This window comes from Hyaena hyaena, unplaced genomic scaffold (genome assembly GCF_003009895.1).
Source record: "Hyaena hyaena isolate Hyena2069 unplaced genomic scaffold, ASM300989v1 scaffold_1, whole genome shotgun sequence".
NCBI lineage: Eukaryota > Metazoa > Chordata > Mammalia > Carnivora > Hyaenidae > Hyaena > Hyaena hyaena.
Window position 1 is genome coordinate 7,631,025 of NW_024080633.1, and position 16,845 is coordinate 7,647,869.

At 57.2% G+C, this 16,845-nt stretch overlaps 1 protein-coding gene across 4 annotated transcripts in view; it reads left to right on the plus strand.

Moving 5' to 3' along the window:
* KIAA0513 (KIAA0513 ortholog) overlaps positions 1 to 16,845 on the plus strand; it is a 57,859-nt gene that overhangs the window by 33,839 nt on the left and 7,175 nt on the right. For 2 of the 4 annotated variants that reach the window (XM_039226394.1, XM_039226417.1), the window contains exons 2-10: positions 2,821 to 3,252; positions 5,614 to 5,713; positions 7,809 to 7,882; positions 10,726 to 10,796; positions 12,119 to 12,326; positions 13,094 to 13,134; positions 13,687 to 13,765; positions 15,526 to 15,603; positions 16,622 to 16,651. In XM_039226394.1, the coding sequence (XP_039082325.1) occupies positions 2,924 to 3,252; positions 5,614 to 5,713; positions 7,809 to 7,882; positions 10,726 to 10,796; positions 12,119 to 12,326; positions 13,094 to 13,134; positions 13,687 to 13,765; positions 15,526 to 15,603; positions 16,622 to 16,651 (1,010 nt within the window). In that variant the 5' untranslated portion in view covers positions 2,821 to 2,923. Of the gene's footprint in view, positions 1 to 2,820; positions 3,253 to 5,613; positions 5,714 to 7,808; positions 7,883 to 10,725; positions 10,797 to 12,118; positions 12,327 to 13,093; positions 13,135 to 13,686; positions 13,766 to 15,144; positions 15,321 to 15,525; positions 15,604 to 16,621; positions 16,652 to 16,845 lie in introns of all 4 variants that reach the window. The other 2 variants (XR_005527421.1, XM_039226404.1) reach the window with 2 other exon arrangements.

Below are 16,845 nucleotides of genomic sequence, written 5' to 3' on the forward strand. Positions count from 1 at the left end.
CCACAGAGGAGGCTGCTGGGAAAGGATGACTCACACACTCCCAGAATTTCGAGCTAGGGAGACGCTGGGAGAGCGGCTCACTAGCCCCAGGCTGGACCAGAAATAGCCGTGATAATTCGATGTGATCTTGAGGCCGTGATGCTGGGTGCTCTGCTGGGTAAATAGGGGCAGCCCATCCAACCGCCTAAAACTGTCACAACGTACAGAAATTTGTTTCCCTTTCCCTCGGAATGTTTACTTGTTTACAAATAGCACCGTTATGATCAAGAACGACATCAAAAGGGAAAGTGATCTCAGGGCCAGGGCTGTAATAGACTTCTGGCCTCTTCCAGCTAGTTTTTGTACAATGCTTTGTTGTCATATAAGAAAATTATAGTTCGTGCCCTACGTATTCCCAGCAGCCAGACCAAAGGACAGCGTGCCGGGGGCTCAGTAAATATTCATTGGTGGCAGATTGTTTTGTTTAGGTGGCTGTAAAGTGAACGAACATCTTTCACTCATGTTCTCATTGTTTCTAACTGCATCCGTTCACTGATTGCATCAAATTGTTAGAATGTATTTGCCATTTTCCTGTAATTTACATTCTACTCGCCCCCCCCTCCCCCATTTATCAGGATTAGAAATACTTTTGTTGCTGGGGCACCTGGGTGGCTCAGTCAGTTAAGTCTCTGACTTCAGCTCAGGTCATGATCTCACGGTACATGTGTGGTTATTAGGGTTGGCTGAAGAATTGTCTGACCATTTAGTCATCCCATTTCTTCTTCGTGCCTCACCTATTTGACTCATTGGGATATCTATTCGAATACAGTGTTTTCGGTTGGATTTGGGTGAATTTATGATACAGATATTACTGACCCAGTTCTACCACCATACTGCCTGCACACATTTTCCCAGTGTGTGATTTTCCCCTTTTTAATATCCAGTGTGTTGATACAGGTGTGGTTTTCTGTACTTTGGAGAATCGGAGAAGGTGATGGCCAGAAGGGCATTAGAATTCCAGCCTGACTGGGGCCCCAGGGTGGCTCAGTTGGTTAAGCGTCTTGCCTCTTGATCTCAGCTCTGGTCTTGGTCCCAGGGTCGTGCGTTTGAGCCCCGTTTTGGGCTCCATGCTGGACATGAAGCCTACTTAAAAAAAGAAAAAAAGAATGTAAGCTAGACCACAGTGTCTCAGACGGGCAGGCCCCGGCCCAGAGCGCAGAGGCCATGGGGACCCCTCCTCAGTCTCTGGCTCTCTGAGTGGCAGCGCCATCTCCCGAACCCCTAAAATCGCCACAGTCCTCTCCTGGCCCAGAAAGTTCCTTTAAGTGGAGATATATGCTTCTCTCTTTTGGACCAGGGCAGCCTCCGCAGGACTCTACCAAAGGTGTGTCGTTGCTGCTCCGACAACGAGGAGCCAGCGTTCCGTCTTTCTGACTCAGGGCGTTTAAAAATATGCCGGCTGGGGAATGTGGAGGAACTCATGATCGATCTGTGAACATTAAGCTCTTAACAGGCAGCAAATGCAGTTCAGATATCGAATTACGGTCAGAAGATGCATTAGTGCCACCGTATTGGTGGCCACCTGTCGGCTGGACATTTGAGGTCTGCAGAGAAGGTCATGTCCAGTCTGGAGGTTGCTCTTGCCTGGAGGAGCTGGTGACTCGGGAGGGCTCTGGCCTCGTGCTTAGCTGTCTGCCACTCCTCAACGGGGAGGGAGGGTCACAGGACTGACGGGTGACTCCCGAGCTGACCGTCAGGAGACCCCGTTGAGGCACAAAGATTCCAACCCCAGCTCTGACCCTCCGGGCTCTCTAAGTACATTCCTGGAGGGCTACATCCACCCATTCGCCGGCGCTTGGCCCACAGCGCCTTATTGAGACTGCACTAGATGCTCAATTGTTATGCAAGTGCTCCAGAGGCCTCTTGCTTCAGAGGGATAAACAGAAATACTAATATCTACCCGTTAAGCAAACAGAATTATAAATGGGTATAAGTAAAATACCGGAGGGGAGCAGAGGAATCACCAAGTAGTTTTGAAGAGGAGTGGAGTGAGCTGCTTGGCAGAGGTGGTGCTGTGTCAGCCCCCCAGCGCAGTGGGGGGCATCCGGGCAGGGAGAGGCAGGGAGCGGGAAGGGGGAGCAGCGGAAGGAACAGGCACCGCAAGACGCCAGCTGTCACCTAGCCAGCTGTGCGCAGGGAGAGGGCGGGAAGGGGCACGTGGGTCCTGGCAGCACATGACACTCAGAAGCTATCGGAGGGTTTGTGAGTGACATGAAATGGGACAGCCGTCTGGCAGCCTGGGGAGGCTCTGGGTCTTGAGCGGGAGAATCCTCAGAAAGGGGCCCAGGAGGGAAGGGATGCCAGCCCGACAGTGAGCGCCCTGCGTGCTCAGCAGAGGCGGCTTTTCCCGCCGTGCCGGGTGACACGTCTCCCGTGGCCACTGACACTAATGGCGGTGAGCAGGCAGATGAGTCCCTGGTGATTTTCTGATTCTAGCCCGGGGTCGGCCTTTTTATTTATTGGCACCAGTCACGTGGGCCAGAGCAGGGAGGGGGCCGGCAGGGCCGGCGCCTCTGAAGTCTGTTTGCTTAGTTTGGAGAAGTCGGGATCGTTGGTATTTATTTGTTCACTTATTAAACAGATAGTTACTGAGTGCCTCCACGTGCCAGGGCTTTAACAGTAAAGGAGGCGGTGGGACCACGACGTCCGTGTAGCGACGGCCCGGACAGTGGAAGTTTGGAGCCCGCTCCCTTTACAGGGAGCCTGTATCGCGTCTGGATCCCCAGAGCTGCGGTCCCCTTGGCGGGCAGTGGCGATGACGCTCCGTGCCTTCCGTTCCAGATGCCTTAGCGGCCCCGGCGGCGCCTGTGCCTGGCCTCCCGCTCCCGCTGACACACCTGGGAACGCGGCCCTGCGGCCTCGCGCCCGGAAGCCCCGACAAACCATGGAGGCCCCGGAGGTGCCCGTGGGCGCGCTGATCGACCTGGGGAGCCAGCCGCCCGCGTCCCCACCCCGGCAGGCGCTGCCTCCGCAGCTGCAGGATGGGGACAGCTCGCAGGGCGACGCGGCTTCGGAGAGCGAGACCACCGAGTCCGCCGACAGCGAGAACGACATGGGCGAGTCGCCCTCACACCCGTCCTGGGACCAGTACCGCCGCTCCTCCTCCAACGAGTCCTTCTCCTCCAACCAGAGCACCGAGTCGGCCAAGGACGAGGAGACGCTGGAGCTCCGGGAGTTCATGCGCAGCTACGTGGACAAGATCTTCTCCGGAGGGTGAGCCCCGCCCCCGGGGGCGGGACGCGGCCCTGTGGGGGCGGGGCTTCCGCTCCCACACCTGCCAGGGGCGGGGCCACTGGGAGGGGGTCTCAGCCCCACCCCTGGGGCGGGACTTGGCTCTCTGGGGGCGGGGCTTCTGCCCCCTCACCAACCAGGGCTAGGGCCACTTGGAGGGGTCTCAGCCCCACCTTCGGCCGCAGGTAGAACCCTGCGGGGAATTTTCACTTCTCCCCTCGCCCCCACGCCGAAGCTCTGGCCATCCGTCCGCTGACACACTCACGTCCTCGCTGCTCCTTGCCCCTTTTTCTTTCTGATTTATTCATTTTTTAGAAAGAGAAAAAGAGACCACAAGTTGGGGAGAGAGAGAGAGAGAGAGAGAGAGAGAGAGAGAGATTCCCAAGCAAGCTCCATGCTGTCCGCACAGAGCCGGACGCAGGGCTCGAACTCACAAACTGCAAGGTCATGACCTGGCTCCAAGTCGGAAGGTCAACTAACTGAGCCCCCAGGCGCCCCTTGCTCCTCTCTTTTGCCTTTCCTTTGCAGCGCCTGAGGGGTAAATAGGAGCCCTGGCAATTAGAACACACGGAGCAGAGGTGGGGTTAGGATCGGACCGAGGAGGGGGTGTGTGTGGGCGGGCCCACACTTGTTCCTATCTCCACGTGGGGGCGGGGCACCAACCCAAAGCCCTGGGTTTCCCAGGTCAAGGGTGGCTGGCGGCCTTGCCACTTATATGCCCTGTGTGGACCCGCAGGGCATCAGCATCCTGGGAGCCAGCTGGAGATGCAGAGTCTCCCGCCGGGCCTGACCCACCGAGTCTGAATCTGTGTTTTAACAAAACCTCACTTCAGCCTGAGGGGCTGAGGACCTGATGGGATAATTTTCCGGTTTTAGTAACGCAATAGGAACTTGCCTGTCGACGCAGTGCAGAGGCCTTATTTTCCACCCTGATGTAGGTTCCTTGTTTGTAATCTGGCAAGGTGGACGCCTGCCTTTGCCTGGGGCGTCTCCATTTCCTTTGCAGTTGGAAGCGGGAAGAAGGGGGTTTGGGGGGGGGGGCGGTTGCCTGGGAGGAACCCATGGTAGCTCAGTCGGTTAAACATCCGACTTCTGCTCAGGTCATGAACGCGTAGTTGGAGGGGTTTGAGCCCGGGTCCGGCCCTGTGCTGACAGCTCGGAGCCTGGAGCCTGCTTTGGATTCTGTGTCTCCCTCTCTCCCTAAACCTACCCTTCTCATGCTGTCTCTCCCTCTCCTTCAAAAATAAACATTAAAAAATTGTTTTAATAAATAATAATAAAACATTAAAAAAGAAAAAAAGGGAAGAGCTGAGCGATAATCCAAATATTGGACTATCGCAACATGCATTCGTGTTTCATTTTGAATGTGTTTTGGGAGAGCAGTGGATGTGGCCCTTCCTAATTTTGTTTCACTGACACGGGAATTAGTCAGCCTCCTCTGAGCACAGCCAGTTAACGAAAGGGTGAGAAAGCCCAGAAGCCAGCTAATCTCTCGGGAAGGCCAATCTATATTTGCCGCCGCCCGTCAGCAATATGGAGCACGGACAGCTGAGCCACACGCATCTTCGAGAGCCTTCCAGAAATCGCTGCAAACTGGCTGGCACGCTCTCCTGTTTCATCTGGTGTTGGTATTTGGGGATAACTGAGAGCAAGATGTTTTCTACAAAACCTTAAATAAATGAAAAATTGCATGAGCTAATTTATCGTCAGCCTTCTGCTCCTTTATTTTGCCTTTAAATGTGGGGTAGAGTATTGGCTTTCCACGGAGAGTGATCAGAAGTGGTTTGAGGTCAGAGGAGGATTCTGTTCACCCCCCACCAGGGGTCCCCCGGTCTCCGCCCCTCATACACAGAGCCAGGGTCGTCAGAGAGGCGACAGGCTGGATTTTCAGTAACTGACCGTGCCCCCCGATCAAGCCAGTGTGTCCTGCTGAGGCCGAGCAAGTTAGGTATTTGTGAGTTCGCTGCGGCTCTGCGCCGACTTCAGCGCCCATGAGTGGGAAGGCAGCTGAGCTAGAGAAGCGGGTCCTCAGAGGGTCGTGCTACCCTTGCCAGGCTCCCGTGTCATTGGAGGCAGGACCGAGGGGAGGGAACGCGGGTGTTGGAGCCCGGAAGTCTGGATGGAGCTCCCCTTCGCCACTCTCCCGCTGTGTGTGACGCTCCGAGCCAGTCTCCTCGCCTCTGAGATAGAAATAACCCCATTTCTTCGTGAGGTCGCCTGTCAGTCGACCACCGCACCTGGCTGGGGGGCGGGGAGAGTGCTTCCTGGTCCCCCCCCGCCCCCGCTGTGGCTGTGTGTGTCCCAGAGGACTGAAAGTTGCTTTTCCTCCTCTGTTCCTTTCAGGGAGGACTTGGACCGGGAGGAGAAAGCCAAGTTCGGAGAGTACTGCAGCAGCGAGAACGGAAAAGGCCGGGAGTGGTTTGCCCGATACGTGAGCGCCCAGGTGAGGCGGCGGTGGCCGGCGCTGGGGACGCGGGACGCTCTTGCCAGCGCGGCCTCACCCACTCTGGAGAGGACAGTCAAGGGGGGTAACCCAGCAGAAAAGCAAGGAAAGCTTACGTAAAGGTGTTCTGGAAAGGCCTAGTTAGGACAGCGGGAAGCGGGAAGGGACTCATTCGGGTGCCCGGCTAGAAAGAAATGTGAGCAAACCGGTCTTTTAACTGTGTGACTTTACAGACAAGTTCGTTTAGTTTACAATTTATTTTTTTATTTTTATTTTTTAAATATATATATTTTTTTAATTTCTAGGAGAGAGAGAGAGAGAAAGAGAGAGACAGCGTTAGCAGGGGAGGGTCAGAGAGAGGGAGACACAGACTCTGAAACAGGCTCCAGGCTCTGAGCTGGCAGTCAGCACAGAGCCCGACGCGGGGCTCGAACCCACGAACCGCGAGATCATGACCAAAGCGAAAGTCGGAAGCTTAACCGACTAAGCCACCCAGGCGCTCCTACAATTTATTTTTTTTAATGTTTTTTATAGTTTTTTTATTTTTGAGACAAAGACAGAGCATGAGCAGGGGAGAGGCAGAGAGAGGGAGACATGGAATCCGAAGCAGGCTCCAGGCTCTGAGCTGCCAGCACAGAGCCCGATGCGGGGCTTGAACCCATAAACCACAAGATCACCACCTGAGCTGAAGTCAGACGCCTAACCAACTGAGCCCCCCAGGCACCCTGTTTTGTTTTATTTTAGAGAGAGGGCAAGTGAGTGGAGGAGAGGGGTAGCAGGACAGAGAGGGAATCTTTTTTTTTTTTTAAATTTTTAAATGTTTATTTTTGAGAGAGAGACAGTGTGAGCAGGGGAGGGTCAGAGAGAGAGGGAGATACAGAATCTGAAACAGGTTCCAGGCTCTGAGCTAGCTGTCAGCACAGCCTGATGTGGGGCTCGAACCCACGAACTGTGAGATCATGACCTGAGCCAAAGTCGGATGCTTAACCGACTGAGACACCCAGGTGCCCGCAGAGAGGGAATCTTAAGCAGGCTCCATGGTCAGCATGGTCAGCATCATGACCTGAGCCAAAATCAAGAGTCGGACACTCAACCAACTGAGCCACCAGGTGCCCCAGGACAAGTTTTTTTGTTTTTTTTGTTTTTAAACTTTATTTATTTTTGAGAGAGAGACAGACAGAGCATGAGCAGCAGAGGAGCAGAGAGAGAGGGAGACAGAGAATCCGAAGCAGGCTCCAGGCTCTGAGCTGTCAGCACAGAGCCCGACATGGGGCTCGAACCCACGAACTGTGAGATCATGCCCTGAGCTGAAGTCAGATGCTTAACCGACTGAACCACCCAGGGGCCCCCAAGTTAGTTTTTTAAGAGCAAGCATGTGGACTGTGTCCGTGCATAATTTTACTCATAACTCACAATATTCAGTTTTTACAAAGATAATATATTCAAGACAGTGACAGCCATGTGAAGTCAGAAAATAATTAATTTTGGTAAATAGCTACTAGGTTCTTTTTTTCTGAAAAGTAGATTAAACTCTTAGCTTTTAAAGTATATTTTTAATGTTTATTTTTGAGAGAGAGAGAGAGAGCATGAACGAGGGAGGGGCAGAGAGAGAGGGAGACACAGAATCTGAAACAGGCTCCAGGCTCTGAGCTGTCAGCACAGAGCCCGACGCGGGGCTCGAACCCATGAACTGTGAGATCATGACCTGAGCAGAGGTCAGACACCCAACCGACCGAGCCACCCAGGCGCTCCAACTTTCCAAGTCTTTTTATCACAATTTGTTTTTTCAAAGAAAAATTAGAAAATGCAAATCAGCAAAAACAGAGAAACAACCCCCAAGTCTACAATCCAGAAATGGCCGAGTCGGGGCGTTTGGTCCCTCCAAACTGCTCTGTGTTGCGTTCCTACATTTAACCTTTTTGAGGAGACACGGAAACATTGGCCTGGACCCTGCCAGGCGACAGTCGTGTGCCTGGGCCCGCACTCTGCTCGGGGGTCCCTGTCTCTGTCGCGCAGGGGAGGCTGCTGCGGTCCGGGGCTCGCGGCCCGGCGCCCCCTGCGCACCCCCTGACATGTCTGGCCCGTTCCTGGACAGCGCTGCAATTCCAAGTGCGTGTCAGAGGCGACCTTCTACCGCCTGGTGCAGTCGTTTGCCGTGGTCCTGTTCGAGTAAGTCATGTTGCTGCTCAAAGCCTTGTCCCACAGGCGTGTCCCCCCGCCCCCACCCCCTCCCCCGTCCCGCCCCACACAGACCCAGCCGTGACAGCACTTGCTCAGAAAGGCCAGCATCCACTGAGAGGCAAGGCCGCACCTCCCTCCCCCTCCCCCAGGGCCCCCAGGCCAGGCTGGGATGACATGCACTTGACCCTGCGCTCCTGCCGCAGAGCTGTGGCGTGTTCTCGATTTCCTGCCGTGAGGCACTTCCAACGAGATAACCGCCCACTTAATGACAGGATGGATGACTGCAGCCTGGCCTGCGCACTAATTAGGCCCTGATGGAGCCTTTTGTCACAGGCGGCACGGTAGTCACTGTCGGGGGTGTGCGGCGGGGGAAGGCAGGCTGCCTGAGTCACGGGCTCTCCACGCTTACCAGGCCCCGGGGCTCTAGGGCCGCCAGACCCACGTCATCCATCCTGGACCTGCGTCAGAGCAGCGCCGGGCCCCCCAGCACGAAATGGAGGGGATGCGGCTCTGCCCTGGGGAAGCGGAATGGCTGCTTTCCCGATGCAGGGGAGTGGGGGGGCGGGCAGCGCGCTGTGGGAGGGAGAGGACGCCTCTGCGGCAGGAGGGCAGGGTCAAGTGCGTGTCATCCCAGCCTGTCCTGGGGGCCCTGGTGCGGGAGGGAGGAGGACCCTAACTCCCGCCCGCAAGAGGCTGGTGCGGCCTTGCCTCTCAGTGGATGCCGGGGTTTTCGAGCCCCGATCTGACAGTCATTTGTGCCCCCACTTCCCCTCGTTCTGTCATCAGGGCCTCCAAGCAGGTCCAGGCCCCATACCTTGTCCCCATGTCCCCTTTGTCCTTCCAGCCCTGAACCCCCCCTTTTCTTTTCCTCCCCCTCCTCCCAGCAGAAAGGTAGCTGCACTTGCGAGCCCTAACCCCCTGCATCTGGATGTCCCCTCACCGCTTTCTCTTCCCCCACGAGCGTGCAGCATGGCTGGAGGGGGGACACGGTACAGGGGAGGATCCCCGTGTTTCCCGCACTTGCTCAGGATGTCCCAAGTTGAAGACAGGCTCCCGGGTTGCGGGGGTGGAATTCTAGGGCTCAGAGCCAGCAAGCGTTCGGGGGACAAGAAAGCATGGCAGAGGGAGAAGGTTCCAGGCAGGCCCAGCTCTCTTGTGTACAACATGCTCACGGGCACTGAGAACACACAGCTTCCAAACAGTCACATCGATAGGAATTCTCACGAATCTGTATTTCACAGCGACTCCACCTGTCCCACTTGGCAACAGAAGCACTTCATTCTCCATTTCCTTTGAATTTTCCCTTAAATAAAATCAGCGGGGAGGAAGAAATTCCATTCAAATTCCAACCCAACCGAAACACAGAATCTCCCCATTTCCTTATAGGCATCTATATTTTTGTGTGGTTGGGAAAAAAGAAAGAACACTTGTCATGTTTTTAAAATATTTACTAGTTTTTAACATTTACGGATGTTTTTCATTTTTAGTTTCTGAGTGTCTTTCGTTTTTACTTTTGTTTATAGTCTCTTATGATTTTATTGGCACTTTGGTGACGTTTATATTATTTTTATATTAAAAGATAACCGGCCCTGACCCCACTGTCTAGATAAATTCCATCAACTTTTCTTTCTTTCTTTTTTCTTTTTCTTAAGTAATACTTGTCCAGGATTAGAAACTAAACAGGAAAGAAAAGCGCAGAAGAACAGGGCAGAGAGGCACAGCTCCTAAAATGGAAAGGAGCTCCCCTTTATAGCTCCTCCCCCTGACAGTAACCCGTGTGAATAACCTGCACCCCGGACACTGTGTATCTTTCCAAGAAAGTCACTGCACCCACATGTAGCTCTGCATTTGTGACGGCTCCGTGGTGTTCTGATGTCTGAATGGTACCAGAATTTCTTTGACGCACGCCCCGCGGAGGGTAGATTATCCCTCTCCCTTGCCTGCCCTGGCTCCCAGTGCTGGTGGACATCTCTTTGGCACCTGCCCCTGTCACAGTGCACATTCCTAGCGGCAGACAGGGCCTCTCTTTGAAGATTCCCCCCGCCCCCTTTTTTGTTTGTGAGTTGTAGCTCTGCGTAGCTCGTAATCCTTAACATAGTAAGTACAACACACTAATTATAATCCTTTACATCTGGAGAACGTTTTTGCGTGTAGGAAGGTTCTTGTACATCAAATTTGATTTTTCACCAAGTGACACAGGGCTGGGAGGTAATTCATATTCCCAGCGGTTCTCAAAGTGCTGCCCCGGGGCCCAGGAGCTTCAGAACGTCTCCTTCATGAGGCAGTTTGTCAGAAATGCACGTTCTGAGGCCAACTGCCCCAGACCCACTAAACCAGACTCTGGGGGTGAGCCCAGCTACCCATATCTTAACCGCCCTCACGATGATTCTGATGGAACTCAAGCCCGAAAACCACCGACGGAGGGGCCCCTCTAGATCACTGCTGATTCCTGAGAAGTAGCGGCTGGGGGGCTGCGTGGCCTGGGACTGGTGGTTTGGGCCTGAGACCCGAGGCCCGACTTCCAGTCCCGGCGCTGCTCCTGTGCATGGGATGAAGCCCCCTGAGCCTTTCCTCTTCCACCTTGAAAGAGAGGGAGGCCAGGCCGCTGGAGAGGCGGAGAGCGCCTTCCTGCCCAGGGTCACAGCAGCCCCTGCGTGCCTGTGGGTAACTCACCGAACCGGGGGTTATTTTTGTTGCCTCTCTGTAGCATCTGGGGAGTGACGCATTCACGTGGACACGCTTACAGAATGTTCAGGTCTTGTTTCATGAACTTGGGGGAGAAAACGGGGCACAACGATTCTTTACTCAGTCGACCTGGCTTCACATTTCAGGTGTCATCAGATGGACGACTTCGGGCCTGCCAAGAACCTCATGACCATGTGCTTCACCTACTACCACATCGGTAAGGCCCAGGGACGCAGCGGCCGTGGGGACAAATACAGAAACCCCAGACTTGTCAACCTGTAACGTGACAGCAAGTGAGGATTTCTTCCCAATTGAGGGCAAAGTTGTGAGGCTTCCAGAAAACAACAGAACCTGATGTCAGGGCAGGATGAGTGAGGTTCCTGAATCAGGAGAAGACAAGGTCTGTATCGCCCCCTACAGGTCAATGGATCTCCTCTTGGTTAAGGCACCCCCTACAGGCAAGAGGTCTACCCAAGGTCAAGCCTCCCCCTACTGGCAAAAGGGTCTACCCCACATCAAGGCACCCCCTACAAGTCAGTGGGTCTCCCCCAGGTGAAGGCACCCCCTACTGGTCAGTAGGTCTCCTGCAGGTCAAGGTGCCCCCTACAGGCCAAAGAGTCTCCCCCGTGTCAAGGCGCCCCCTTCAGGTCAAGGCATGCCTACAGATCAAGACCCTACCTCAGTCAAGGATACTATCCCTTCCAGGGGTATCTTTATTCCGAGATCTGACAGCTCTTCTGGCTCATTGCACTGGAACTTTCTGATAATTGGAGCTTGAGGGCTCCCTGTGTGAAGTTCCTCGGGCGTGACAGAGGGACTCGTTCAGGCCACCATAGGCAGAAGGCCACTAGGGGCCCATGTGTGGACTAGATCTGGCTCGGGCGGCACTAAGCCCGGCCTCCCTCCCCGCGTCCCCCCGGACACACAGGTTTGCTCTTGTGCTGTAACCCTGCGTCCTCTGCAGCGTGGCTTTGTGCGCTCTCGGCTCCCAGCTGCCCGTCCTCTCCGTGCCTCATGTCTGCTGGCGGTAGCTGGTCAGGCGGCCTTAGCTCGGGGCCAGGCAGGCACTAGGCGGGCCCTTCATCCATGGGACCCCGTCGTCCAAACTGTGCCCCCCCCTCCTCAGAGAACAGTGGACATTGCTCCTCTGAGTCACATCTGTGCAGAGAGCAGCTTATGTTAGTAGGGGACACTCAGTGCCTTGGCCTGACCCATTGACCTGTAGGGGGCGCCTCGACCTGCAGGAGACCCTTTGCTGCAGGCGGCCTTGGGCTGCTTACCATCCTCTCCCAGGAAGCCGCTCTCCTCATTCAGGCCCTCGAGCTTCTTCAGGGCTGAGTCCTCACCTGTTTCCTTCAGTCCCCGCGCACCTGGCTGCCTTCTCGTACACAGTAGGCGCCAAGAGGCACCCTAGCAGGCCTCACCCTCTGCCTCCCCGGGCGTCTGGGGGCCCTTGCTCGTCGCGGCCGCTGCCACTGAGCGGCTCCTGCCACGCAGCGTGGTTCCATTCCGGCCCCCTCCCGCCTCTCCCCCCTCGAGGCAAGCCGCAGCTGCTGACCCCCGAGTCCAAGGAGAAACCCGCGGGGAGCATCGACTCCTACCTCAAGTCAGCCAACAGCTGGCTGGCGGAGAAGAAGGACATTGCCGAGCGGCTGCTCAAGAACACGTCGGCCAAGACCGAGAATGTCAAGGGCTTCTTCGGGGGGCTGGAGACCAAGCTGAAGGGGCCCCTGGCCAGGAAACCAGAGTGAGTGTCGTGGGGGGTAGGGGGGGTTGCGTCCCTCCGGGACCCACGGCAGAGACCATGTGCAGCCTGCCGGTGGCGGGGGGCGCTGGCCTGGCCGTGTAGGAGTCTGGTGACCTTGGGGGCCCGCCAGCCACCAGCCCTGCTTGAGACACCCCCCCCCCCCCGCAGTGTTCTGTGGTTTGCAAAGGCTATTGGGTGGCTGCCAGGCGGGGATGTCCCCTGGGGAGCGTGTTTCCTGAGACAGACGGGAGCCTGTGGACACTGCCCGCGGGCGGGAGCGGGATGACAAGCCCCGCGGTGAGAGTCAGTGGGCAGCGGTGAGACCCTTGTCCCCGGGCCATTCTCCCACAGGAGCTCAGGAGCCTTCTGGGACGGGGCGTTTGAAAGCGGGGTGTGGAAATGAAGCCCTCCCAGGAAAGGGGGCACATCAGCAAGAGAGCGCCCCGGGCTCCCGGTGCCTGTCCCCGCCCCCCACAGTCCCCACTGTCACCTCCCATGGCAGGTTACCGCCCGGTGACGCGGCTCCGTTCTTTGTCTGGTCCAGGCAGCTTTAGATTCAGAGAAAATGGTGCAAGGAAGCCTAAATGCCACATCTTGATTCGGGGAGATTGGCAATTGGTAAACGCTGCGTTGACCCAACACTTTCAGAGAAAACCGCAGCAAATGTATCCATCGCTCATGAGATATAATTTGGTTTCAGCAGTGTAGACTGAGACAATGGGCGTGGGGAGGGTCATTCCCTCACCGCTGCGGGGTCTCTCCCCCAGGGAGGAGGAGAGCAAGCCCAAGGAGAAGCCGCAGAAGACCGGTGAGTGCCTCCCAGCGGGGGCGAGTGAGCCGGACGCCGGTCCCTCACAGCCCCACCTGAATATCCAGGTCCCTTCCCCACATCACCGGATGCTGCCCCGGATGATCCCCGACTCCTCTCCACCCCCGTCTGCCATTTCCCATTGAATTTCTGGGGAAAAACCTCTTTTCTGGGCAGAGGATTCAGGAACCAAAGTCCTTGTCCCAGAGAAGTGATGGAAAGTGTTGGGGGGGGAGCTCTTCCGGGGACACTGCCCTCGGCGGGAGGCCCCATCGCCAGGCAGGAGGCCCCATCGCCAGGCGGGAGTCCCCATCGCCAGGCGGGAGGCCCCATCGCCAGGCGGGAGGCCCCATCCCCAGGCGGGAGGCCCCATCGCCAGGCGGGAGGTCCCAACGCCAGGCGGGGGCAGAAAAGCTGTCTCGGAATTCCAGCTACACACGTCCGTAACCAGTGCCCGCAGGGAGGGTCCCTGAGGGGTTGGCCAATGCGTGGCTGCATCCAGAGCCACGGTCGGTCTTGCTCACCACCCCTCCCCCCGTCACCCGCCCGCAGTGACCGTGTGCAGCCCAGAGGAAGAGAGGAAGGGGGAGAAGATCTACCTGTACACACACCTGAAGCAGCAGCCCATCTGGTAAGGCCGCAGCCCCCGCGCCACTGGCTCCTTCAGAAGCCGCGGTCACTGCCCGCCAGGAGGGGCCACAGTAAAAAAAGGTGAACGATGGCAGGTGTCCGTGAGGCCGTGGGGGGATCAGAACCCTCATGCGGCGCTGGCGGGAACGTAAACTGGGTAGCCCGCCGTGCGGAACGGTCGTGCAGCTCCCCTCTGCGCGGCAGGGCCCTCAAAACAGGCCAAGGCGGGTCCTCGAGCAAAACGTCACACGCGTAGGTGCGTCATAGCCAAAAGGCGGAGCGGACCCAAATGTCCACAAGCGGAGACTCAAAATGCGGTGCAGCCATACCACACGGTACTCAGCCGCGTAACGTCACTGACAGGTGACGGCGTGGGGGAACCTAGAAAACGTTTAGCTGAGTGAACACACCAGATGGAGACACATCATGGTGCGTGATGCCATTTATATGAAACGTTGGGGATAGGTGTGTCCCTGGAGGCAGAGGAGGCGAGGAGGGGATGGGGGGGGACTGCTCATGGGTACAGGGGGTGGCTTACGGGGGCTGAGGAGTGTTCTGGAAGTACACAGTGGTCATGGTGGCACAACTTGAAATATACTAGAAACAGTGAAATCGTATACGTTAAAAGACTGAGTTCGCAGTATGTGAATTCTGTCCCCGTGTATGTAAAGCTATCCTGTCCGTATGTACAGGAACGAAAGTGATCATGACCACGAGAGACCAGTGGTCGGGGGAAACCGGGCTCTCTGTCTTGCTCTGTTTGACCGCTTGAGCTGCTGTAGTCCCTTGTCCCCGAGTTGTACTCCCTCACAAGTAGGTGTAGAGGTAGCGCCTGGAGCCCAAACGGTGTCCCACGTGCCCCTCCTTGGAAGACCACGGTGTGGCCCTGGGGAGCACTTGGCACTGGAGTGTGGCCAGGAAGGGCCGGGCAGTCCCAAAGCCTCACTGTGCACAGAGGCCCCACGCCAGCTGGGCCACGCTCGGCAGAAGCAGGAAGAAGCTACCGGCCACGTCACCCCTGTCCTGGGCTCCGTCTCGGGCCTTCTGGGCTGTGACCTGGCTGCTGTCTCACCCCCCACAACAGGGCTCAGCACATTGTTCTAGAAAGGGCCAAGTGATAAAAATGTCAGGCTTTGCAGGCAAGTACTCAACCCTGCCGTTGACGTGTAAAAGCTGCCGTGGGCAACGTGACAGGCACAGCCGTGTTCCCATAGAATCTGGCTTACAGAGCAGGCAGCAGGCCGGGTGTGGCTCACACACCTCCACGTGGTTTGCTGACCCCTCCTTCTCTTACTCGGGAGATCCTAGGAACACATTTGTTCTCTGCACGTAGGCTATCAGTGCCAGTTTCCCATTTATGTTACTGGACCCTGTTCTAAGGCAGCCGGTCCCCCCAAGTCCCCTGCTTCCCCTGGGAGGCCCCGCGCGGGTGGAGAAGCAGAAGACGGCCTCCATCCAGGCCCCGCAGGTGGCAGCTTCGGCTCTGACCCGACGGATGCAGGACTTGCCCGGCCGGCCGCTGCCCTGCCCACACGTGGCGCCTTCGTCCTGGAGAGGTGTGTGGGTGCCGTAGTGACCCTTGGCCTGGAGCCCCGGCCTTCACCTCGATCTGGGACAGAGGCCCGTGCTCGTTTTTTCCTTCTCCGCTCTGTGTCTCTGAGACTCCCACAGATGCGGGTGGCTGCGTCCTCACCCTCTGGTGCGCTTGGACCCGCCTCCCAGCCCTCCCTGGGGGGCCTGACGCACCTCTCTGTCCCACAGGCACACACTGAGGTTCTGGAATGCGGCTTTCTTCGACGCTGTCCACTGCGAGAGGAGAAAACGGTCTCCCACCACCAGGTAGGGCAACGCCGGGACCCACTTTGCCCTGGGGGAGAAGCCCAGGGCGCGGCTTTATTTTCCGGTTTCTGAAGAGGCAAGCAGGATGGCTCAGTCGATGGCGTCTGTCTCTCGTCGGCTCCCTCTGGCCCCGGGGTGGTCCCGCAAGCTGCCTGGAGGGTCCTGGGCACGCACAGCTTCGTGGGTGGGGGTCCTCGGCTTGCATGAACGCTTTCTGCCCCGGGCTCTGGCATGACGTGGCCTGACCCTCTCCAAACCCATACATCCCCGGAATGAAACCGTCGGGACCCCCAAGGCTCCACTCTGCCTGTCGCTGTAAGAATTCAGAATCCTGAGCACCAACTACGGCCACGGGGCTGTGGGGCGCAGAGCTGGCCCCCCTCCAGCCCCCTGCAGACTCAGCTCGAGAGAGCTAACGGCCGGGGAGATAGAGCTGCTACATTCCGCTTACGCCTCTGGTCTGCAGCCTGAACAGACCTTCCCAGCCTCCCTCGGGTGCTCTTGCCGCATCGGCAGACCCCTGCTGTGAACCGTTTCACGGCGGCACGGAGGCTGGAGGTCGCTGCCTCTCTGGCCACAGCGAGCTGGCGTTGCCCACCGTGTCTGGCGGCCGGGCAGGAAAAGTGTGGCGGCCCTCCCGGTCCTGGGTCCCCTTATGGGCACCCTCCCCAGTCACGGGACCCTGAAGCCTCCAGACCTCTCTAACGGGGGGAGAGGGAGCACGCCGAGGGGGGGATGCTGGAACCATCCAGGGGCTTCTAGAGAGAGCACTCCACGCTCTGCCAGGAAGCCAGGCTGCCAGAGATGCTTATAGGCAAACGGGGTTTCCTCTTGCTGCTTCCGTAGCTGTCGGCTCCCAGCAGATGACCGGTCTTGAGACCCCCCGCCCCCCATCTCTCTCCGTCTCTCTGTTCTGCCTGTAATAATGCTCCCCTTTCGCTGTTCTCTTTTTTCCATCCACGTATCTTGCATGACTCTGACGTGTTCCTCTGTTTACCTGTTTCTGCTGCCGCTCCAGAAGGGATGCTGGAGAGGAGGAGGAGAAGAGGTGTGTGTCCGCGTGACTTTGTTCATGTTCCGGGGCCAGGGGGGCCCCCAGAGCCGGGCCACCTCAGGGCGGGAGCCGCACACTGGCTGCCACAGGGGGCACAGCCCAGCCCCGGGACAGGCCGGGACGGGTGGGAGGTCGCCAGGCAGAGCCCCAGGATCAGGAAACAGAGAGGGCACTGGAGACCCCCGAGG